This window comes from Hyposmocoma kahamanoa, unplaced genomic scaffold (assembly GCF_003589595.1).
Source record: "Hyposmocoma kahamanoa isolate Upper Pololo Valley unplaced genomic scaffold, ASM358959v1 100021, whole genome shotgun sequence".
Classification (NCBI taxonomy): domain Eukaryota; kingdom Metazoa; phylum Arthropoda; class Insecta; order Lepidoptera; family Cosmopterigidae; genus Hyposmocoma; species Hyposmocoma kahamanoa.
Genome location: NW_020653200.1, coordinates 13,650,353 through 13,674,959, shown reverse-complemented (window position 1 = coordinate 13,674,959; position 24,607 = coordinate 13,650,353). Strand labels below are relative to the sequence as shown.

The 24,607-nt window shown below is 36.8% G+C and overlaps 1 protein-coding gene across 1 annotated transcript; it reads left to right on the top strand.

Annotated features, from left to right (window-relative positions):
- Window positions 1-286: 286 nt before the first annotated feature.
- LOC113228763 (transcription factor 25) lies at window positions 287-19,462 on the top strand. Its single transcript, XM_026462138.1, has 12 exons — window positions 287-412; window positions 2,840-3,010; window positions 3,705-3,889; window positions 4,751-4,839; window positions 4,994-5,172; window positions 10,663-10,773; window positions 11,728-12,043; window positions 12,253-12,397; window positions 13,206-13,347; window positions 13,644-13,757; window positions 14,009-14,181; window positions 19,116-19,462. The coding sequence occupies exons 1-12, from the start codon at window positions 287-289 to the stop codon at window positions 19,417-19,419; spliced, it is 2,055 nt and encodes a 684-aa protein (XP_026317923.1). The 3' UTR covers window positions 19,420-19,462.
- The last annotated feature ends 5,145 nt before the right edge of the window (window positions 19,463-24,607 follow it).

The following is a 24,607-nucleotide window of genomic DNA, read 5'->3' as shown; positions in this document are numbered from 1 at the left end:
GTGACGATTTATTATCTCGTCTAAATAGCCAATTGTGTTTTTGGCGCTGTGTATTGATTGATGTTTTAATCACCTCCAAATGCGATGTGCATCTCGCGGTGCAGCATAAGAGTTTATTGCATCTATAGTATTCCCAGTTATCTACGTTTACGTTTTCTGTCTGAACATCCTGGTACGTTATGAAATATTCTCTACTCAAGTTATATCAATAGTTTCCTTCAATGACTTTCCTCGCTAGCTTTGAGTTTGGTGTTCGAATTGAGTAGATTCTTTAAATTGTAGAACCATGTCGGCACGCCATTTTCGCAAAGTGTATGGGGGTAATGAGCTGCCACCTCCAGAGGGTGATTCTGATGAGGAATTTGTGCCGCATTACGCTAAACGTACTGGCTCAGCGTTTGCTGTCGAGGGGGTAAGTGACTTGGTTTTTTAAACTTTTTTATTGACTTACAAGTTGTGTTGCGGTAGAACTGTACAATAGTGGTGAGCATTTCAGAACGTAAACAGAATCTGAAACTAGCTATCGGTCAGTTGCGGCTTTTGGGTTTTAGTTCCGTCCAAGTAACTGGTTACTAACTGGACCTTAAATATGGGTCACTTTTCATATACAGACCTGAGAGTATATTTTGATTTGACAGTATTATAAAGCTTAGTAAAATTTAGTTCATATTGAAGTCAAGTCGCGTCAACTGCCCAGTACATGAGTATAAACGGAAGCAATGCATTCTTTGTTTCACTCGCATCTTGTTGTGTGGTTATTGTCTTTAAATTTAAGTGCAATTAGTCATGAATTAGTTATAAATAATATCATGTAAGTATATCAATCAATCTCATTGAATTGATGTTGACTGTTACATGTGTGAAGTTGTGTCTTATTATAAAATGATTATAAAATATAAAAAAGTTGTTTCTGAAACAAATAAAATTGTTTTTATAATTAAGTTCATAAGTGCGAGGGGTTTATAAACTGTAAATATTTCAAATTAGTGTGTAGTATGGATATATGTATATTGTAAATAATTTGTATTGAAATTTTACCAAAAATAATGGCGTCTCACGCCAATTGCAGTATGTTGTGAGTACTATTTTACCAAAGACAGTATAAATAAAAAAGGAAAATGTCTAATGTGCGGTGAGCTGTACAGCTACAAATCAAGCATGGGCAATTTAAAGGCATACCTACACAAAAAATACTTAGATATATGTATTAAGTAATAATTTACTAATGGCTTCCTAAGCCTGGATAAAATATGAAGGAAGTTCATTGTCAACTCTCTACCGCTAACTATGTTGAACATACTTTAAACTGTAGCAATAGCAAAAGCGTAACTCATTACACTGACTGCACATTTATTAAGTGACTCATTGAAATCAAATATGGCCGAAAAAGCAGCTACTGATAATAATTAGTTTCAGAAACCGTTATTGGTACTAGAAACCTGCTAAAGTTTCCATTCAGCTAAAACCTGCTATTTCTCACCTCTACTGTACAATACCGACAGTCGAATTTAGGGAGTTGGAGGGGGAAGAGGGAACAATAATTTTGTCAATAAGTACAATTTTCTTTAGGTTTTTATTGCAACAAATATTATTTGTCGAAAATAAAAGCATACCACATTAAATATAATTGTCTTAAATGTCAAATGTGCAATAAATTACTCATTGATTTAAGCTTTTTTAAACATTGCGATAAATTTCAGAAATAATGCAGAATAATTAAACATTTTGTCTTGTTTATCATGTGTGGCATTTTGTTCCTCCTTTTTTTTCCAAAAATGTTTATTTTGCATTATTTATAAAATTTTGGCTTGACAATCAAATGCCGTGCGTTCCGAACCTACAAAACCTGTTTTTTAACATTTGTTTTTAAAAATGTTTTTTTACAACATTGTTTACGTTATTTTTAAAATTTTGTCGCGACAACCTAACGCCGTGCATTCCAAACTTACAAAACCTGTTTCCTATCATGTATTTTCAACTATTTCAACAATTTTTATTATCAAAACTACAAGTTTCCGTAAGTTAACGTTTGAGGATTAGACTACTAACTATGTAGTCTATTCACCATATTAATTTTCAAATGTTCAAATGTTTGCCAGCTCTACTATACAAGTGATTGCAAAACACTTCCCTTTGGTGTTTGTGATAAAGTGGAGATTCTTAAACTAGTTCATAACTTATAACAAAATCAAAACTATGATGCTTTTTGTTTTATGTTATTTTAGTATATAGATTTCTGTATGTAGCCAGCCACATGTTTGCCTTTGTGTATGTTTAATTTGTTTTGTACATTATTTGTAGGTTATAGTAGGGTAGGGTAGGCTCAGTGACTTATAATAATATGCATATTTAGTAATAATAATAAAAGTTATAGCCCCAGCGAAAACATTTGCTTTGATTGACCTTAAATAGATTACTGTTTTGATAGTCATTATATTCCGATTGTGAATTTTGGAACTCATTGGCCTTATTTATTATTATTTGTTGTATTTATTGTATACATTAAAGGAAGACATTGCTAGAAATTCTGTTTATGATTTGAAGACATATAATGACGTCTTCTTCTCCTCTTGCTTGCATTGGCTAGGATGCATATTGTAAAACATAGCTAAATACAAATTAGAATGAAATTGACAAATATGTATATTAGTCTGTATATAACTTGCGAGTGTTTATATTTTGACATTAGATTCCACTCCTTGAGCCTCCTTGAGTTACTCATTGAGCTTTGCAACATGAGAAAACATATATTTGCATTGCGAGCTGAGCTAACCAAAATAAAGATAGTAAATGAATGCACAATATCTAAGAGAGCTTAATAGTTTCTTTGGATTTTTAGTTTGCAATCTCAGATGGAGAATCAGAGCAAGATCAATATGAACAAAAAGATGAATCATTAGATGAAGCTGCTGCTTACCCAGTTGAAGATTTAAACAAAAAGAAAAAGAAGAAAAAGTCAAAGAAGGCAGACACTCGAACTGGAAATAGTTTCAAAGATGCAGTTGAAGAGGCAAGTTTGGCTTCTCATCTCATGTTGAGGAATTTTATAGAAATCATTTTGTTTGATTAAAGAAGTATATAGGATTGAAAAAAAGAAAGTAATTTATGGGTTTGAAGTGTCCCGTTGATTATCATTGCACTGTATCTTCCATATAGTCTGAAGAGTATTCAAAAGTGAAAATTAGGGCAGAAGTTTTGAAGAGAGTATTGAACAAAATTGTACCAAATGGGCAAACAAATAGTACACATGGTTGAGTGCATTAGTTAAGACCTGTAGAGCCCTTCAATTAAAGGTTATTTGATAGAATATAAGATATTTATTACTTGCTACAATATACGAGTAATACTTCATGAAAAGCAAAATATGGTGCAGGGCCCAAATTATTATTTCCCCCATATTTAGTTTTCAAACCACTACTTATTTACTTACTTACGTATTTTTTAAATTGGGTTTGCTCCAGCACGAGGCTTTTTGGCGCTGGTTCGTATTCTGATGCACATCATACCAACTAATAAGGTCACATAATACATAATACAATAATGGTTACTCATAAGCGCGCATGCCACTAAATGAAAAATGAACTTGGAACATCAAACTGTTTTAAAATCCCTAGACTTAAATTAACTTTTGTATTTGAAACCCCATAAAGGGTTGCATTTATTTCGTATAACTTGTATTAGTAACAGTGTAGTTTGTATTTTAGATGGATGAAGTTGAAAAATGTGTCTTAGAGGTGAATGCAATGTTGGGTACTCCAGAGCCTGCTGCTGCACCAGAAGATGAGACATTGCCTCTTTCCGTAACTACTTTTTCAGTCCAGAAAAAATACTTGGACCCTGCCAAAGAAATAAAGCGTATGTTTGGACCTACCCCAGGAGAAAACCGCAGGTAATGTTTGCATTGGTCAATTGGTTAATAATAATTATTATTAGTTTGAAATGTTGAACTGATTACAATGAACTCTTCGTATTGCAGTTAGTAAATTCATCTAGTATAAATTAAAAGTATTTCCAAATACATTGAAAAATAGACTAATACAAAAAAAAAACTATTTCCCGATAATGTTACCAAAAATAAATAAATAAACAAGTGCACTCTAGAAAGGGATTTCAAGGCAACACGGCAAATTTTTTGTGGGAGTTTTTTTACTATGATTTTACATAAGGGCCAGATTAAGGGTTACGGGGACTATTGTAAATTGAGTACTTGTCGCGTGTTGTAGAACGTGTTTACTTAATTTAGTTGAGTCTTATGACGCAGACGCAGTGGGTGCTTTGGGAGACATTATGATTCTAAACTGTGCATTGTAGCATATCATTAATTCTATGAGGGGTGCATTTTTTGCTAAACAAATATCGGACCGGTAATCCCGGAATTTAGGAGGTGTTAATTACTCGCGATGTAATAAAATATCCGCATAATTAATCATCATTCACATGATGATTGATCAAAGGATGCTACTGATGGGGTATCATTTGCTGATCAACGATGGAGGTTAACGACCTATTAAAAGTACAAAGTTTTTTGCCCTGAATACCTCCCAGTAGTTGCCCTCAAACAGCTGTTGATTTTGTGATTTAGGGTTGACAACACAGTCTTTTCAAGGAAATCTGTCATTGAATAACTCAGAAACTATTACATTTAGAGCAAGAAAACTTTCTTCGTTATTTAAGACTTCACAGTTTTCGGCTTTGTCAGTCGTACCACCCTGTAAGATTTTATAATACAATACCATTTATTATTTTACAGACGCAGGCCCACTCCCGAAAAGCTGGTCTTATTGAAGAAGGCTGTCCTTGTGCATATGGAAGATATGCCTTTAAATTTTAAGAGACTCGGTGCGTAGTCATTAAAAAAAGTATTTTTTGTATTGATTGTGTGCTTACTGTCAAGTCTTTGAAAGACAAATTATAATAAATTCGGATAATGTATTTCAAAAATGTCAATCCAAAAGCAAACAAATACAGAATTGTTGATATTTCTTGGTTTCAGCAATTTCAATGTCGATACATCATCGTGACAACAATGTAACGTACTTTACATTCGACCACAGTCGTCAGTACCAGCGCATGCGTAAGGAATCCTTGCTCACCTTGGAACAGAGAATGCAGCAAGTGATTCTAACTGCTCAAGATGCTCAAAGAAACTTACATGTTGAGGAACTTATCGAGGTTAGATTACGTGTCAGACCATATGTATAAAATCCTGACGTATGTTAAGGTTGTGCTCTGTACATGAAGCCATATAAATTTTACTATATGGATCCTTTTGAAACTGCAAAAAATATTTTTTCCAAAATTTATGACCATTTACGTTTTAGTCTCAAAAGGATGCCCGCTATTTGATTACTACCTTAGTATACAAAGTGTCTCATTAAGACATTTTACTAGTGGACGATTTACGTTAAAAGCAAAACTGTAAGGATACACCTTAGAAAATGTCAAACTGAGTAACTTGTTTAGCCGGCTGATTGTTTCTGGGTGTTTCCTATAAATTATATGCATAGTGCACAGACGAGAAACGTCTGACGCATAGTGTCTTTTCTAGTATGATTACTTCTCTCATAGCGAAAATAATTGAAAAACTTATCAATAGTGATTGGTTTAGTTGATCTTGGTACTTGGTGTAACGGGCTGGTGTCCGCAACTCGACGTCAAGGCGCCTATTTTGCGTGTGGTGGGTGCAGGGTCCTACTCGTGCCACCCAAGCTTCTCCAGGAATCTCAGCAGCCTCCTCGGTTTGCTGAAGACTTCGGGGAGCGACCTTGGCACTCCAAGGTACTCCTGTAGTTGGCCACGCCGGAGCACTGTAGTAGGATGTGCGCAGCCGTTTCCTCCATCTCCATGCACGCTCTGCTTAGAGGGCTGTCTGTGATACCTAATTTGAAAAGGTGTTTATTGTATGGACCATGACCTGTTATGGCGGCAGTTAGAGTGCGAAGCTCTTGCCTTTTGAGTTTAATAAATATTCGAGATAGACTGGCATTGAGCGTAGGGAGTGCTTCACGCCTGTCTACAAACCGTAAGGGTAGTCCATGTGTTATTATGTGAAGATTTTGTACCTGTGTGTATAGTTGTTCTGGACCATTGGTAGGGGAGGAACATTTTGGGTTCTGGTTCTACAGCGTCCGTCTCCGACACTTTTCTGGCTAGTTCATCTGCTGCATCATTGCCACGTGAGCCGCTGTGTCCTTTAATCCACTGTACAGTTACATGGTTTTGTATACATACCTCCATAAGTGCTTGATGGCATTCATAAATGAGCCCTGAGTTTATGTCTGACATACTGTCGAAGAGTATTCGAATGAAGTGATTCTTAGCCAACTTGATGCCCATGCAGTCAGCCTGGAATACTGTGTTGTGATCACCAAGTGGTGTTGATATCTTGATATTGAGGTCTTCTGAGAATACCCCAGTACCTGTTCCTGAATTTGTTTTAGATACATCAGTGAAGACGCGGACCCCTCGGGGGTTCAGTCCTTGGTTGGGTTCTTCAAAGATTTGTATCTTGCATTTTTTTACAAAGATGTTGTTTTGGGATCCCATCCACAGCCGCCTCCAGCAGCGGTTCCTCATTGACAGTCTTAGAGGATTTCTGTGTGTAGGGTCCTCATGTGGTTCCAAAGGCCGGCTCTGTTTAGACGCACTGCTGTTGACGCCGCTTCCTGTCTGATGAACATTGGGAGGGGTCGCAGGTCCAGCATCGCTTCGAGGGCCACAGTTGGAGTTGTCCTCATGCAGCCGGTCGTCGCCATGCAAGCGAGTCTTTGGAATTTGTCCAGCTTGTCGGTTGCGGTCGTCAGTTTGGTTCGTGGCCACCATACTATCGCGCCGTAACTGATCATGGGTTTTATCACCGCTCTGTAGAGCCATAGTGTTATCTTGGGTGAAAGTTCCCATTGTTTACCCACCATTCTATGGCACTGCCAGAAGGTGATAGTAGCTTTTTTAATTTTGTTGTCCAGATGCTTGTTCCACTTCAACTTGTTGTCCAGTATTACCCCCAGGTACTTGACTTCGGTTGATAACTGTAGTTCTGCACTGAAGAGTTTGGGTAGTAGGTAGTTATCCAGTAGTCTTTTGTTTGTGAATATTACTGGTTCCGTGTTTGTTGGGTTTACCGATAGTTCGTATGCCCTGCACCATCTTTCCACAATCCGGAGTGCAGCTTGTGTAATGTCACTGGAAATACGACCCTAATGGGAAGGACTTGAGTATGATTTCTAGTGCTTTGAATCATACTCAAATCCTGACTTGAGCATTGAGTAGAGTTCTAGAATACGACCCTCAGAATTAGTAGAGGCGAAGCCTTCGCAAAGCCTTGAACGCCGCCGTAAAGTTGCCTGCTTATCGGTATTCTACAGGCTATATCATGGAGAGTGTGCGAGGTATAGCACGAATTAATTTCGCCTTTCCATCATCGGGGGACCAAGCGTAGGCTGGGGTTCCGCCTCTATGTTGTGAATATTGCTCATCTGTTTGTAAGAATTCGCACGAAGCGTTTCGCTTCTACATTTATATGGCGAATGGCTATGGAGTGGAATTTCCTGCCTACAGACTTGTTCCCTGAACGTTATAACTTGGACCTTTTCAAGGCTGGAGTGAATAAGCATTATTAAGGTGTGCATGTTTCATCGTCACTTTCCATCAGCTTAGATGGAAGTGAAATGTGCACTTATTTTTTTAATAAAAAAAATGCCGTTAGTCTTATAGTCTGTTCCAATCCATTTTCAACAAAAAGTAAACAAAACTGTTTGGTTAAAATTCTAAAGCAATCACTCAATAAATCGAATATGTAACACTTTTACGTGTATTTCGGAGATTTCGACTTGATATCTCATCACTTTTTCCAACAATATTTATTTGAGTAGCATCGTGAAATTGTATTTGAAAAATGGTAACCCAAAGGTGAGGTTAATTTTCATTTATACGTCCTTGACTTGTCTATGGTTGCATAGTGCTATACGAAAAAAAAACATTCGGTTCATTCAATTAAAGTTTTTCTCGGACGAGTGTCTAAGTGATAAGTATACACTATATTATAGTGATAAGGATTTGAAGAGGACTTAAAATTAATATTTCGGAAATTTTAAATGTGCTTATGTAGGTTATGTGGGGAAAACTTCATTTAATTACTTAATCGATTTGTATTTGGCATTACAATTGGCCATCACTAAACCGTCTATGGTCGGTTCAGTCAGTGACTTGTTTGTTTTGGATTCGCTCTGGACCTTTTGGAGCGAAAAGTGTCGTTTTTATTTTGACTATCAATTATTTTGTGAAATCTACTTTAAAGTGGAATAGGATAGTGCTATTGTGCCTTTATTCGAAGATTAAAACGCGAAATTATACGAATCTCGAACTAGAATACCCATATCAGCCCGTTTTAAGGAATTTTAATGGATTGACTCGGGAATCCAAGCACGCCGCCTCAAATTACCTACCCTCTTTGTGGCGGTCATATTTACAGAAACAACTTCATGTTTAGGCCGATGGCTTTGCCAAAGCCTTAATAAATTAAAAAAAAACTGGTTTGTTTATATTTTGAAAATGGATTGAAACGAACATTGACTTACAAATAAATGGACGACGGGTCTAACACAAAAACCACGAAAAAAATGTCCCAAGTCAACCTATTTAAACGTAGTGACATGCAAAGGAATATAAAAAGCTAAAACGTTGAATTTCAATTGTAATGTCATTGCAGTACTGCCTATTTTGCTTGCAACAATTGAAAGGCGCAAAAAAACACCATATTCAGCTTCTATTGGAAACTTACCAAAATGCACCATATGTAGCTTCTAGTGAAAACTACTTGAACATAGGTATAATGAAGTAGCATTTATTATTTATAAATAAATTTTATACGTAAATGATGAATTTTATACAAGCTAGGGTGTCTGACTTTTTTTTTCTTGATTTTCGAGAATTCTCGTACACGATTTCTCGAGTTATTCGAGAATTTTTTTAAAAACCGTATAAATTCAGCTCAATATAGTTGATAAAACTAAATGTGAATTTTTCGAAAGTTGTTTTGGCCTGGGTGTTCTGAGTTATGCCCCAGAATAAATTCCATCGTTCTTGGTCCCAGGTTCGATTCCCAGTAGAACCAATTTGGGAAATGAACTTTTGTAAATTGGTTCTGCTCTGGGATTCTGTTGCTCTGATACTCATGGAGAGTATGTACAGAGAGTTTCCTAGTTTCAAACCAGGTAATTGTCTTACAATAGAATACCAAGACCATAACCATTTAGAAACGTTAATTTGTTAAATTGATCCCACTGGTATCGAACCCGGGAATTTTTCATCCAGTGCCCACAGTGCAAACCGTTAGGCTATCAAGGTTTATTTACTATTTGTATTATTATGCAGTATTTTTGTTCACTCATTGATGTAATCACATACCAAAGCTATAATATTATGGTCTTTTATCAAGCTTGCATCAGCTCTGGTTTCCTTTCTTTTCTTACCATTTTCTTAACCCGTTCATGCATAGTACTGAAATTATACTGCGCTCAAAAATGTCACCACTTTTCCTATATGCCGTAGTGCTTACATTGATTCAATATAATTATTACGGTTTATCACTGACGACGGTTGCTTCCGTCAACATAGTTCTTGCAAATGTATATAGTGCATGAAAAAGTACGGCTATGACGGTAGTAGGGTATTTGCCGTTGTGAGATAAGTACAAAATTAAAATGCGCGATATTAATTTCGCAAGAGAAACGCTTTCCAAAATAAACAGTTAGGCACTAATTAATAATAATAATTATAATAACGCGCACACATTATCACGCACACATTGCCCCGCATTAGGGAAACTCTGTGTCGCGGGTGCCATGGGCACACATATAGACAACCACAAATTACACCCAAACTCACGAGAGAAATAAATGTAGGCCATACACATATTTCTCCCGAAAAATCTAAAAAAATACTTTCGGGATTATGGAAATTCATGCAAAAGTTATTTCGGGCAAATGTATTTTCGGTCTTCTGATTCGTAACCCCGAGCCGTAGAAAGAGTACAACAATATTTGAAAGTATTACTAACATGTATTAAAAATATTTTAGTAATAACATTAGCATCAAAGCGACTCTATGAAATTTTTGTTCTAAATATTTCAAACGCTTGTCTTTCAAACAATTGAAATTGACGTGTTGGGTCTCATTCAGTCTTTTACGCAAGCAATGGGTCGGAAAGAGACAGTTAGCTATTTGATTATTTTCATTGCTTTTGTAATTTATATTTACGATTAATTTAAATATAAATTGAATACTATATATACTAGTGCATAAAATAACACTTTTAAATGATAACTATGATAACGCAATGTAGTACTTAACTGAAAATATGATATACCACCCTGTTTTTTCACTTTAGTTGAGTAATTTTTACAAGGTTTTACTACACAATACGGCATTATTGACAAGCGCACTGTCAGTCGAACAAACGAAGCGTGATTGACGCCCTGTATACGATTTTAACGCCCTGTAAGTTCGGACACTTTAGCGCGGACCCGACGTCCATTTATTTGTAAGTCAATGGAAACGAAGTATAAATGTAAACAGGACACGCTGTGGGTTAAATGGACTGAAGAGTGATAATTTCAATTTAGGCGAAACCTTACTCCTTAATAACGTACATGAAAATTGCAGAACGCGGATTGTCTTTTCATGTTGGAGGATTACAACGCGGCAAACACTCTCGTTGAGCAAGCTGTAGCTTGCTTCCAGTATGTTGCTCATCCAAAGTTCAACCTTGCGAATGTAAGTACTTGTTATTTTTAATGAACGCATGATGCGAATGAAGCTTCATACTTGACATTGTCTTTTGATTTGGTCAATTATTACTTATTTGACAGTAATTGTGTCCGACGGATGTCGGTCGGAGAACGGGAGTAGACCCCCTGATTCGTATTCGTACAAACTACTTTTCAATATTGGGGAATATAAATGTCGACCTAATATTGTCAGATGTTACATTGATTCAGTTGAGGAAATGTTATGTGAATCTCTAGAGCCATAGAACAACAGTCATATTTAAAGTCCGCCTTCCACTGCGAGGCGGTAAGGACGGACTCCTTTCAAACAGTAATTTTCCTAGAAGGGCTTTCCACCCTCACGAGTGAGCGAAATGGACTCGGAGAATTAAGATGGGTCCGCTGTCTTTATGTCGTGTTGAACGGGCTCCACAAAGGCAATATATATTGACTTAATGTGCTCAGAAGGAAAACGATTTGCGATATTTTAAGACTACAAGTTTCTTACAATACATTAATCCCCATAATTTATTCAGAGATGAATTATAAATAAATTAGAGGGTTAATTAGGGTGTAGAAAACAGGATGAAATAAAATTTATAGCGTTTATGTTTTAAAACGAAGCTGATTTATTACTTTTCCACCTCCCTGCTTACACCGCTAAGCCAGCTCGCTATGGAAGGCAAACAACTTGCTCATCTGACCCAGCTCACTCCGCTTAGCCCGCTGGGCTATGGAAGGCAAATATCTATTTTCAGTGAAACTCTTTCCTAGTGGAAGAACAAAACTATTTTACTCCACTCCGCTCAGCTATTTCCCGCTCATGTCCTTATCGCAGTGGAGGCGGGCATTAAGGTCAGCGATGCCGTGTTATAACATTTTGAATTCATTAAAAACAACCTTGTTTTTTTAATAAATTAAACAAATATTTTCTTCTGCTTATCTGTGTTTTTATTTTCAGCCTGATACCCGTCTGGAATACAAATTCTTAGAAAATCGAGCATTCCACGTAGCATTACTAAAGTACTTATATCTGTTATCTAATAAAGCTTGCCATCGCACTGCATTGGAAATATGTAAAGTTATGCTCCAGTTGGACCCGCTTGACCCTTTGGCTGTCTTACTCATCATTGACACCCTGGCAATAAGAGCCAGGGAATACCAGTGGCTTATTGACGCTACAACAGTTTGGTCTGACGCCCGCCACGTTGAGTACATGTTCAATTTCAAGTATTCCAATGCCATGGCACATTTCCACTTGGCATACAAGAATAAGGGTAAGAACTTACTTGTTAATTATAAATGAAACAATAGTTAATTCAAATATCATTCGCTTTCCTCAGTCGCATCAGTCTTAATACATATTCATCTATCTTGGTTACTTGTCATTTTTTATTTAGAGGCATTCTGAACCTGATGCTATCCATGCTATATAATAAGTTCTGTTAATTTTCAAAGATTCTAAATAAGTGTAAATTATTTTTAGAGGATTTGTCTGTAGCGGATGGCCTTCTTAAGGATGCGCTGAGCGCTTTCCCGATGGTATTCGTGAAATTCGTCGAGTGCGGTGGCTCCTCCATTACCGATGCTGTTAAAAATCATGCCCTTTTCACTACCATAGCTGAAAAAACGTAAGTTATGGAGTAACGTGCTTATCAATGCTGTAACACGGGTACAGGTAGCAGTTATAAACAAAGTGATCACTTACTCCACATCTGTGCTCTTCACAATCAGTAAGGTTTTGCGAAGGCGAAAAGTTATCAGAACAACATTTTTTCCTCCCTGTCATCCGAAAACAATAATTTGGTCTAAGCCGTATTAATTTTTCGCCACATTGTTTTATTTAAACTGGACCAACAACATCTGTTTTATACCTCGTCGCCCTTCCGTCTTACTACTTCTAAAGCTACTTTACCAAACCCTATATATCACAAACCATGGTTTCGACGAATGTGGCCAGCCAAATGTCACTTGAATTGTGTCACTCGGTTTCCGATGTCAGTCACTTTTCGTTCTCTAAAACTCTTATTTGTCTTCTAGTGCAATAATAACTTGTGCCTTTTGTTTCATTGCGCTGACAACGTTTATTTTCCGAAAACTGTGAATAATATCAAAAATTTAGCTGTGGCGACTTCAGACCTATATTATTATGGTACCCACTTCTTCATTATTAATTTGTCCTCGTTTAACTCTGTATATGGGCAACGTTTGTTTTATGTCACTTCCATTGTAAAACGTTAATGCTAACGCTAATGCATTATTTTCCTCTTTTAAATTATGTAATCATTTTCTTCTGTCTACAGCAATCGAGTACCAAATGGTCCTTGGTTAAAATCACTAGCGGCACTAACTTTCTTTTTAACGTCGACATCTGTAAACCTACTACCTTTTTATTTATTCTATTTAAATATGTATATAATATACTATGATACGTTCTAGGACGGCACATAAAGTTAAAGATTTAATAACCGTGTACGCCAATCTCTGTTGGTCGTGGTGGCGCGAGCCGCCTGTGCTCGCCTGGCTCATCAGGAACGCCAAAGAACTTACTGCTGAATATGATCGCAACCCTGAGTTGCAGGTAAGTGTATGCTGAAAATGTGTGACGTTATTTTTTTGGCCCCAAGTATGAATTTATAATCCTACAAAAAGGTCACAACATAAGTTTTTAAGAAATGTTTTAACAGTTCTTAACATTCCGCAATGTAGCGAACTTGTAAGCTATGCTTTGTTTAGCTATTTTTAAATGGAAGCACTTCATATGATGTCCTTTTATTGATTGAAAGTATTTAATGTTGTAGGAAATGAATAAGCAATTATTTCTTCTTTCTCTTTCTTTACTGTTTAATAAATGCGAAATATCTTTTGGTTCAACAGGCTCACGTAAATGAAATGGGTACTGTCGGGCGCGCTTTATTCCAAACCTTGCCCGGAAAGGTGCTCCGACATCTGCAAGTTATCAAGCCCATGGCCAGCCTCCTTATGGATGGGGTATGTACTGACCTGACCTATGTTTACCGGGACACGTAATGTGATTGTGATTGCAGTAGTATCGTTTTAATATAACGTAAAATAAAAAAAAAACAAAAAACAAAACAAGTATAATGGACTTGATCATAATGACATTATTATTACCTAGGCCCTACGGCCTAATGAATGTATGTAACTTGGCTATTCCACACTTCTTGCTATAATTATTTCAGATTGCAAATAATTTAGCTAAAATCTTGAATTTCTAATAGACGTTGCCGCAATTACCAAGCATTGAGAACCCCACGAATCCAAGTCCATCGGTGAAGTGTGTCGATCGCTACGGCTACATCTCCCCGCCCTCCAGGGTCAATCCCGACAATTTACGCTCTCCTTTATATAACCTCTTCAGTTCGATGGCGCCAGGCTACAACTTTAACTTACGGTATGTACCTGTAGTGACATTAGCGAGAGCTTGGAACTGCATGAGTGATATTTGTGTTTCCAGTAGAATCTGTGGTTGTATTTGTAATTTTGTGTTTATGGTATGTATGCGAACAGCAAATCACTAAATATTCAATCCCGAACTCTCGCTAATGTAACTATACTAAATGTTACCAATTTCAAATAATACTTCATGTAACAACGTCTGAGTCGTTTGTTTTATACAAAATATCGCTTGGTTCCTCTTATGATTGATTGAAATTTAAAAGTTTGTTAGTTACGATGAATAAAATGCCTCGTTTAAAAACCAAAATGATTTGAAGTGATATGTCGTTGGATATTTTCGAGGTAATTAATCATTGCGAAAATGTTCTTCACAACTTTGACAACATTATGAATACTCGCAGAAATTTACGTGACGGGGAAACCCATACTTTGTGTATGAAGTTTCCATAAAAAAACCACTAGTGACTGTCTAAAGAGCTGAGTACCCGTAATAAGATAATACTTAAAAGCCTGAACAATACTGCTACAATACCAGAACTGCAAATGTTGATCAGTTCACAGTTTTACGACAAAACATCTTCTCAGGTAAGTCACGCGTAATAGTAGTATCAATCGTCATACAATTATAAAAACTCTCAAAATAGTATATTTTAGTAGTTCACATTGTAAATAAAAAAAAATTTCACTTTTTGCAGTTAGCGTCGGTCTGCCTCCCACATATCTCAAGCGACCGTTTCCAACATTGTGACGAAAACTTAATTTTCGAAGAGAGCTTAATTTACTGTGCGTGCCTCATTTACAATTTGGTTTACACAGTTAGCGTGGTAATGCCACACACAATGGAGACATTGTCGATGCTGTTAATATGTATGTAGATATGTGCCGTGATGTGAAAACCTGGTATTTGTTTTGGATGCAATTTTCGGAAAGCAAGCAAAAACATTGTGGTGTTCAATTTAGTTCGCTGATTTTGTTAGGCATTTGCCTTTTAGATTAATATAGCTTGTTTAAAATTACACCTCAGTCTAATGCTGCAGTACTATTTATATGTTTGTATATATTTAAACAAAATTATTTAAACAAGTGCTTTACAAGTCAATTAGGCTAAAGTAGTAATAGCAAAAAAAAATGTGTAAAAATGTACAACTGAGATTTTCACTCTATGGTGACAATATGTTTAAATGTAAATAAAACGCATTTAGAAATACTTAGCATTTTTATTTATCTATGAACTAACACTAATAAAGTCTATCAAAGCTACTTAAACTTACAAATATCAACAGCAATTCTAGTCTAGATTAGAGCAGACAACAAATAAGTAATGAGAACGGACACTCTCCGCCCCTCCCTAACTTTAGATACCGCACCACGCCCCGCACATTGACGGAACAAGAACAAGGCTGTTGGAGATCCGTTATCGATCTAAGGGTCGTATTCCAGAACTCTACTCAATGCTCAAGTCAGGATTTGAGCAGACTTGAGTATGATTTCAAGCACTGGAAATACGACCCTAATGGCAATGACTTGAGTATGATTTCGAGTGCTTTGAATCATACTCAAGTCCTAACTTGAGCATTGAGTAGAGTTCTAGAATACGACCCTTAGACGGCTTTAATGTTTGAATATAGTAATTTTTTTTTTTTTTTACGAAATTTTTACGTTAATATATAACAACATTTTACATTACTATTTATTTATTAGGTCGTGAACTGTGCTGTGTTCAAATACTTTGGTTACCTTATTTAAAGGTACCTGTCCAAAATATAACATTTTCAGTGCTTTTAATATATTTTTAAAATAAATCTTCAATATTATTCCAGTTAGTGAATTAATGTAAATAAATATTAGCAAATTTATTAGGAAACAAACAAGTGCTATTACAGTGTGAAAGAATTTTTCGATGACAAAAATTAAATGTTATCCATTAAATATATTACAAAATATACTATAGAAATTAAGTAAGTGATGGTAAGTGTATAGTTATTAGTTAGTGTGTTTAAGTTATTAAGGTTGTTTGATTGTTCTAGAGATTGGAAGAAGCCCTTTTTTTTCTATGCCGCATTTGGCTACGCCAAGAAATTGAGTAGTTACTCAAGACAACAGAAACAAGTTTGTTTTATATTGCTAACACCAACATAATTTTTTAAAACTTGCCCAATACATCTAAATTCTTCGTTTATTTTTTCCACTTTTATGTCAAACTCGATCCTTGCCTGTGGATCAATTGGTCTGTTAAATCCCACTTCATGGAAACGATCGTTTGCTACATTTTGGGTGTTACAATCATGCTGTATGTCAACCGTATCCTCTGTGTCGGTATTTTTTACAATTCTTGAGTGTGTTTTCATTAAGTTTCAGTATTAATTTGACTGAAATTTCTTTTGCTTGCTTCCATAACGCGAATAAAAGCAGATTTTTTTCTCGAACGCTATCCGACAGCGATATGGTGCTTTCTTTAAATCTAAGTAGAAAATGAAATGTGGTTGCTTTTGTGTCATACCGGCCGCCTTTGCACCGCTGTCCTGCCGCGAACCACGCGTGGGACTACCCCGGTACGCGTTCGCTTCCCGCATGTCCGCCCCCGTACGCCCTTTCCCGCTGTACCGCGTCTGTGTGGCCTGAGTTTAAGGTGTGTTCCTCAATAAGAGCTGTTTTCGCTGCATGAATGCACCGCGGAATTACTTGCTGGAACGGCACTATCACGTTGTTTATGTTTATATCAAATTATTTATTCCACTTATTGTAGTTATGTAAGTATAACAATTGAGTGGTTTGAATATAAGTTTAATTGTATTGTATGACAGCCTAGCGCTGAAATAAGTCCAGGACAGACATCATGACATGTGCTGTGTTCGTATTAGGTAAATATTTGTCCCTGTTGTTGTACTATTATTATATTTCCCTAGGTATGTTTGATTACAAACTTTATTTTATTGTATTATAGCAACACAAATACCTCTAGGTTTGGGCTTTTTAGCGATATTATTGTAATTTTGTATTTAATTTTTACCCTGTATGATGAATCGAGTTAAGTTAAATATCAGTAGAAAGATCTCGGTATGAGCTTTATTTTGTTGTAACGTCACAAACCGTATTAAGAGCTAATTATTGTTATCATATCAGGCCAAAAGTGTGCAAATTAAAATAGAAATGCCCAGTGATGAATTATTTCGTGCTATGAATTATTACGACTTGAAGCGGAATTTATTGTTTGAGAAACTTTATAAAAAAAGTCTCCTTTGCTGGCTATCGTTTCTTATTGGTTTCGTGAATTTATTGGGGTCGGCGTCTCCAGAGAGGAGTGTTAGAGATGTATCTAAGACCTGCGAGAGGCCCTATTGCAGACTAATAAAAATGGGGTGGTTATAAAATAATACAGGAATATCGACCACCCGAGAGAACACCGAGAGATTAGAATGAATTTAAGATTGGATAATAGGCAGTTTCAACTATTGCACATAACCATTTCAAAGTCACGAAGGTCTGTTTACCCCGACTGGTGCAAGTTTATTATACTAGGAATTGTAGATTAGTAAGGAGACATGAACTGGTTATCATAATTTACGAATTAAACTGCAATGGTTGCTTTGGATGTTCGATGAGAACAATTTACCCTCAAAAGTTAACCGCGGATCTTCACTTAAGCTAAGGCAAAGGTCTTCGTAAGTGTTGAAAATTTGGGGAAATAAAGGTTCCGATAAACGTATGAAATTGCTGTGAACTGAGGCTTACTATAATCCTAACTAAGCTGCGTTAAAGAGTTAGGTATCGAATAATAAACACACAATATACCGCCCTCATTAATCATATTTAGCAAACCATCATCGACACCATCGATAACTTTTTATGGAGATTTATCTACCAACTGTTTCGAAATTTTATAAGATTGCAGTTGATAACGGTTTCACGCATTTCGACTGCATGTCGAGACTTCAACTGCATGCAATTGACACTTCAACTTCAAGCGTCGATGTGAACGGTGGTCCGAAAATCAAAAGTAGTAATAACACATTCTTACGTGTGCATGTGAGTGCCTTCGAGTGCCTGTGAGTGCCTGTGAGTGCCTGCGAGTGCCTGCGAGTGCCTGCGAGTGCCCGCGATTGCCTGCGAGTGCCTGCGAGTGCCTGTGAGTGCCTGCGAGTGCCTGCGAGTGCCTGCGAGTGCTTGCTAGTGCCTGCGCTTACCTGTGAGTGTTTGCAAGTGCCTGTGATTGTATTTGGGATTGCTGTTGCGCCGTAGTGCGAAGACGGTTGCGCGAAAGCTATAATGCGCGACGTCTTATTTTCACGAATATTCAGCTGCGCGAAGGTTTAAAAGCGCGAAAGTTTATTTAGTTTATTTTCGCGCTTTTAAATCTTCGCGCAACAGACAATTGGTGAAAATAAGTCGTCGCACATTATAGCTTGACCGTCTTCGCACTATTGTCATTGGCGTAATGGACATTCGTAGTCACGTGGGAAACCCGCCTTTGAGTACCTGCGAGAGCCTGTGAGTGTCTGCGAGTGCGTGCGAGCGCCTGGGAGTGCCTGCGAGTGCGTGCGAGTGTCTGCGAGTGCCTGTGAGTGCCTGCGAGTGCCTGTGAGTGCCTGCGAGTGCCTGCATGCGAGAAAGTACCTCGCACATTTCTGGTGGAATCGCAGCCTAATGCTCAAAATCGAATCAGATTGTTACATTGCAGGCGAATGCTCGTCAGTCAGTGAGGCAATATTGTTATGTAATGCTCCTTATCGAATTTTGGATGTTACATTACAGGCGAATGCTCGTCGGTCAACGAGACCGTATAATCGAATCTCAGACGTTACATTAAAGGCGAAAGCTCGCGGTGAGGGAGCGCCCACCGTAGTATTTACAAAATTATATTTCACGAATAAGTTACTTGTAGCAAGTGATACTATTGTAGCAGGTAATTTTTACTCTTTTATTCTACAGCGCGGAAGTGGACGATTTCATTTTCGTATTACACCCAGAGTACGTGCCGGAACCTGGTGTTAATGACGATTACGATGATACAAGTCCATTTCCTATTGATCCTAATACCATAAGGAATCCAACATGTCGCTCGTTCGAGGCGGCCGTCGTCAACGCTGTCAGGAGAATGGTGCAGCGCAACCCAGAAGCATTTAATATTCCAGGCCAAAGTCAAGGCGATGCTAATGGACGGAGCACTGATGAAACCCACCAAAATAGAAGTGGTCATGCTTCACAGGATGATAATCCAGAAAGCGGAAACTAAATTTGTACTCTTTTTGAACTTAAATAACATATATTGTATTTGGGCGATACCCGTAAGATTGTAAGTATTAGTTGTTTCTTTTTTTTATTAAATGAAACATTGTAATGATTTCCGAGTGGAATATTATATAATGGAATATTATATATTACCTACGACATGCGTTGCGAGTTTTTTTATACGAATTCGTTTCGATGGCACGGAAGCGAATAAGATTTTTAATGTATACTGTTAACACTCTCAGCGACGCCACATGGGCCGCCGACCGCCCACAAAAATTCAACTGCAGCACACCACTGTGTATCTTCGAATGTTAACCAGCAAGCCATGTGAGCCGCCGGCGTTTAATAATTACGAATTCAAATTTATTTTCGATTTTTCTAGTCCTAATCAGTCAAAGGCTGCATCAGCAAGCCGACTAACACAGTCAATTTTTTGACTCTTGTGCTAATAACTGATGCAGATCACATATCTATCTCATCCCTAGTTGTGATATCAGTCTGTTTTTGGTGGGATCACGGCGTACCACGCGGCCTGCTGGTAAATCTTGGAGGTGTCCCGCGCGTCGCCCACATGGCCTGCTGCAAAAGTACTTAAGATCAGGCTTGGCGTGCTGTTCGAAAAATGCATGTTCTGCGCGCCGCCCACTTAGCCGGCTACTAAAGTTACTTAAGACCAGGTGTGGCGTGCTGTGAAAAAAAATGTGTCCCGCGCGCCGCCCATATGGGCTGTAACTGCAGAAAAATCGTTTGTTATATAGCGTTGAGAGTGTTAAAATGTTATAAAAGCTGTGTTATGTGTACAGGGTGTTATAAAAAAATGCGCGGATTTATTTATTGTCTCAGAAAATCTGTATTTATTCATTGATAGACAATGTTGTCCCCCTTCAAAGTCGACGCTTTTTCCAATTCTTGAAGCATTTCTCGCATGCAATTTTCAGTATGATGTTTAGCTCATTCTGTCTTTATGTCCTCAGTAATGCCAGAATGTTGTCTATTAACGGTTTTTTCTTTAACTTTTTTTAAAACTGTGAGGCTTAGTAAAGATGTAATTTTTGGCCAAAAATTTAAGAACAAGCCGTGAGATGTGAGCTGGCGCGGAAAGCATTTTGGGACGAATTTTGCTGCCATCCGTTTCATACCCAAAACACCCGTAAAAATTGTTTGGCGTGAGCCAAATGTTATTCCAATACATAAATATTTGCCCATAATCGTTTTCTTAATCTTTTTTGATGTTGTCACCGGTTGTTTATGTGAAGGGACATCCACGGCACCCTCTTTAAAACGTTTGAACTACTTATAACACATGTCTTATTCATTAAACATTCGCTAGATGCAACAAAAGTTGCTTTTAGCTGCATCATATAACACTTCTAACATGACGCAGAGCTTGATTCCAATCCCCATGCTAAGCTTTAGGCAAATTTTTCATTCCATTTTTTATTACAATCGTCGATCACTAAAGTAAGCTTTCAATATTCCTGTTGGCAAAGGTACATTAGGGACTTGTGCACCAATATACAAAAAAAATTGCGACAATTCGTCGCCTTACTTTCTTATACTTGTATTTTAAAGCAGCTGAAATGCTAAAATGGATTGTATATAAATTTAAAATAAATAGAAAGTTTTGCCATCTCCTGAACAATCATTCTTTTTTATAACATACGAGTTTGAGAAAGTAAGGCATCGAATTGTAATTATAATTATATACATCTCGGGAAATAAAATAATCCTCGTACTTTTTATCACACCTTAACCACGATGATGATTCAATGGTATGCTTAAACACACGTAAATTTTTTTGTACTACCTATAGGAAATTTATGAAAAATTCCATAATTTTTTATGCAATCTGCATACTTAAATTACTTCTTTATATTGGGTTTGTTTTAATGATTTTTTTGTATGGAATGCAGCTAAAAGTTGGGTAACGTGTAACTACGATGATGATTGGTAATGTCTATATACAATTTTTTCTAACTTATAGGAAATTTATGACAACTTAAGTTCTTGTCATTATTTGTTATACAATTTGTGTACTTTATTTTTTTATATTGGGTTGGTTTTAATGGATTTTGTGTGTGGAGTGCAGCTAAAAGTTGAGATAGTAATAAAATGTGCGCTGCTTCAGGATACGGGTGCTGGTTAAATTACTGGCACATAGAACTTGTCACCTTATGTCTTAGGGTGTCGGGACCAGTGGCAGTGCCCTTCATCTTTGAGATTTAAAGCTATTAAGTGGTACTAAAACTGTTATGGACAGGTTCGAGTATGAGGGTGGGTCGTCTGGTTATTTTAATGGGTTATAATATCAAGCTTAGGGTCGTGTTTATTGTAATTTGTGTGCGTTTTTGGTTCCAATTTGAATTTGATTGTAATTTCCGTTGTAATGCAAAAAAATATTTGATATTATTATTATTATTTAAAATTTTATTATTTTATATTAGTTATTAATATTTTTATTTGGAGTAATAAAATGGTCGAACCAGAAACTCCATTAAATATATTTGTAAGTTATTACGTTGGCAAAGCCAAAATAATGGTGATGTTTGTAACAAAGTCCAAATGCCGTGATCTCAAATTTAGAAATTGGTTATAAATTTTAAGACTTTTGTCTGTTTATTTTTTACCTATATAATCTTAGGGATACTCTCAGTATTATCATGATATAGTAATTAGTACCTAAGTACTTATATAATAAATGTATTACGTTATTCACTAGTAATAATGAAAATTTTAATTTTAGTCCTATTTGTTAATTATTCTTTTCGCTATATACATTTCATCTGCTGCAGCATTTTATTTATATGGGTTTTATTGGTAATTAAAATAATTTATTATTATTATTTATTTATTGGGTTTATTAACAATTTCAAATTAAATTGTAAATTACAATTATTTTAGTCTTAAGACACACAGGAAGCGAAGCGATGCGGCACTGGTGCCTATACATCTATTGTTACAAGCCTTTTCTTGTAAATACTCAAAAAGAAACAATTTCAAAATGAGCGGCACAGTCGTGAGTTTAACCTCTCGTATCAACCGTTTTTACTCTACGTGGGGCGTAAGTTTCCGGAATGAATAAGAAAAAAAAAATACTATAAATGGTCAGAAATTAATTTATTGATTCTCAAAATATTCCAACCAATTTTGAAAACATTTATGCCACTCCTCCGTGATAATCTCTGAAACATATTTTTCATACTCTTCGAAAATAGTGATGAAAATCATTGACTGCGTAACTGGTTCTTAATTTTTGGAAATAAATAATAGTCTCAAGGTGCCAGGTCGGGACTGTACGCGGAATGGCTCATAAGGTCAACGTTGTTCACCTTCAAAAATTCATTTGTCTGTCTGGCCGTGTCAGAACTCGCATTGTCATGGTGCAATATGATACAGCGTTTACGGTTACTTTTATAGAGTTTGTCAATAACTTCCGGCAAACAAATGGTCGTGTACCAATCGCTATTCACGGTACTAAGATTCTCCAAAGCAACAGTATCCACGTGTCCAGTTTTATTAAAAAAAGAAGCAATCACCCGCTTAGAGCACTTTGCACGCGCGCCACTTTGGTTGGTTTCGGCTCATCACGAAAGACCCATGCGCTCGATTGCTGCTTTGTTTTGGGATCGTAACTATAAATCCATGTTTCGTCACCTGCTACTATGTCCCACACCAAATTTGACGCCCCTTCGTTGAATCTGGTAAGCATGGCATTGCGCCAAGTGACGCGATCCGTTTTTTGAGTTTCAGTCAAATTGTGTGGGATCCACCGAGATCACAGCTTTTTCACACACAAATGTTTGTGTAATATTGATTGTTTTTGACTCATGTCTATGCCTAAAGATCATGTCTATGCCCGAATCTCATGGTATGTCACATACCTGTCTGTTTTGATCATATGGCGCACGGCATCGATGTTTTTGTTCACAGCTGTGGACGGGCGACCATACGAAATTCGTCACTGAGATTCATACGACCGCGTTTGAATTCTGCAAACCAGCTATAAATAGTCGTCTTGAATGGTGCGTCATCGCCAAAAGCAGTTTGAAGCCGAGCAAAGCTCCGCTGAGCTGTTGAATTACACTTCAAGTGTTAGAAAATCATACTACGAAAATTTTCACGAGTTAAATCCACGGTGATATAGACAACCAATTTCTTGTAAAAATAGTGACAGTCAGATAAAACAAACTGTATTCTACAGCCAAAGAGTCTCATTTTTAAATGTTGTAATTACTTTTTAAATGTTGTTTATGTAAGTGGCCAGTTCCGGAAACTTATAGTGCGCCCTATGTATAGGTAGTTTGTGCGAAGCGCTCCGCAACGCCTCGCCTTGCAATGTGTTTCAGATGAATGTGTCAATAGTTCTGTAAAGGTACGACTTGACTTTTGTCTTTACTTTGTAAGTTTTATAATGCTGTTGCATACCATTAACTATTATAGGTGTATGTATGTATGGAATTTTTCAATAAAATTTATAAAATTCCACGTTTTGCGTTTTAATTATTAACTCGTGAAAGGGTCAAATTGCGTATAGCGTATTACTGACAATGTCTTAAAATTTCTATTAGGCAATGATCTACTATTCTCAAATAATATAATTATTGGACACCAGGCGACGAAAACAGAGAGTCGGATTATTGAGGCTACGAAGAACTAAGGAAAGGAGACTTATGCGTATTTTTCTTAGCTGCTTAATCAGCGCAAGCGTCTTTGGCGTTCTGAAATTTGGCCCTGTACATTCGTTTTTTGTCCTGACGGAGAACGAGAGGAGGCCCCATATACCTGAGTGAACGGAATACTTACCGTATAGGTACTACAACTAGAAATTTGGTTTCACTCTTGAATTAGCTTCGACAGCATTATTATGTTTCCACCTCAGCCACGGTGGTCACATGATAAGTAATATATAAGAGCTGGGATCTTAGGCATTATTATAGTTAGACATTTGAATTTGCACTCTTTATTGGTTATGATGATATTTGTAATCACATCAATGTAATGAAGCCCAACCCAGGCAGACCTGAATCATATGATCAGATTAGGTAGTACGTACCTACTTAAGATTAGACTTAAGATAAAATAAATTTTCGTATGTACACTACTCGACAAAGTCTAGGGAACAAGCCAATTGTATATCTTATTCATTTTTTTACAAAATAGTACTGGCCACTGAAATTTATAAATGTGTA

Bases quoted from the DNA above. Each gene is read 5' to 3' on its own strand.
- LOC113228763 (XM_026462138.1), top strand. From the start codon at position 287: ATGTCGGCACGCCATTTTCGCAAAGTGTATGGGGGTAATGAGCTGCCA. The intron at 12,044-12,252 runs GTAAGAACTTAC...AATTATTTTTAG, and splicing joins CTTGGCATACAAGAATAAGG to AGGATTTGTCTGTAGCGGAT. The intron at 13,348-13,643 runs GTAAGTGTATGC...TTGGTTCAACAG, and splicing joins ATCGCAACCCTGAGTTGCAG to GCTCACGTAAATGAAATGGG.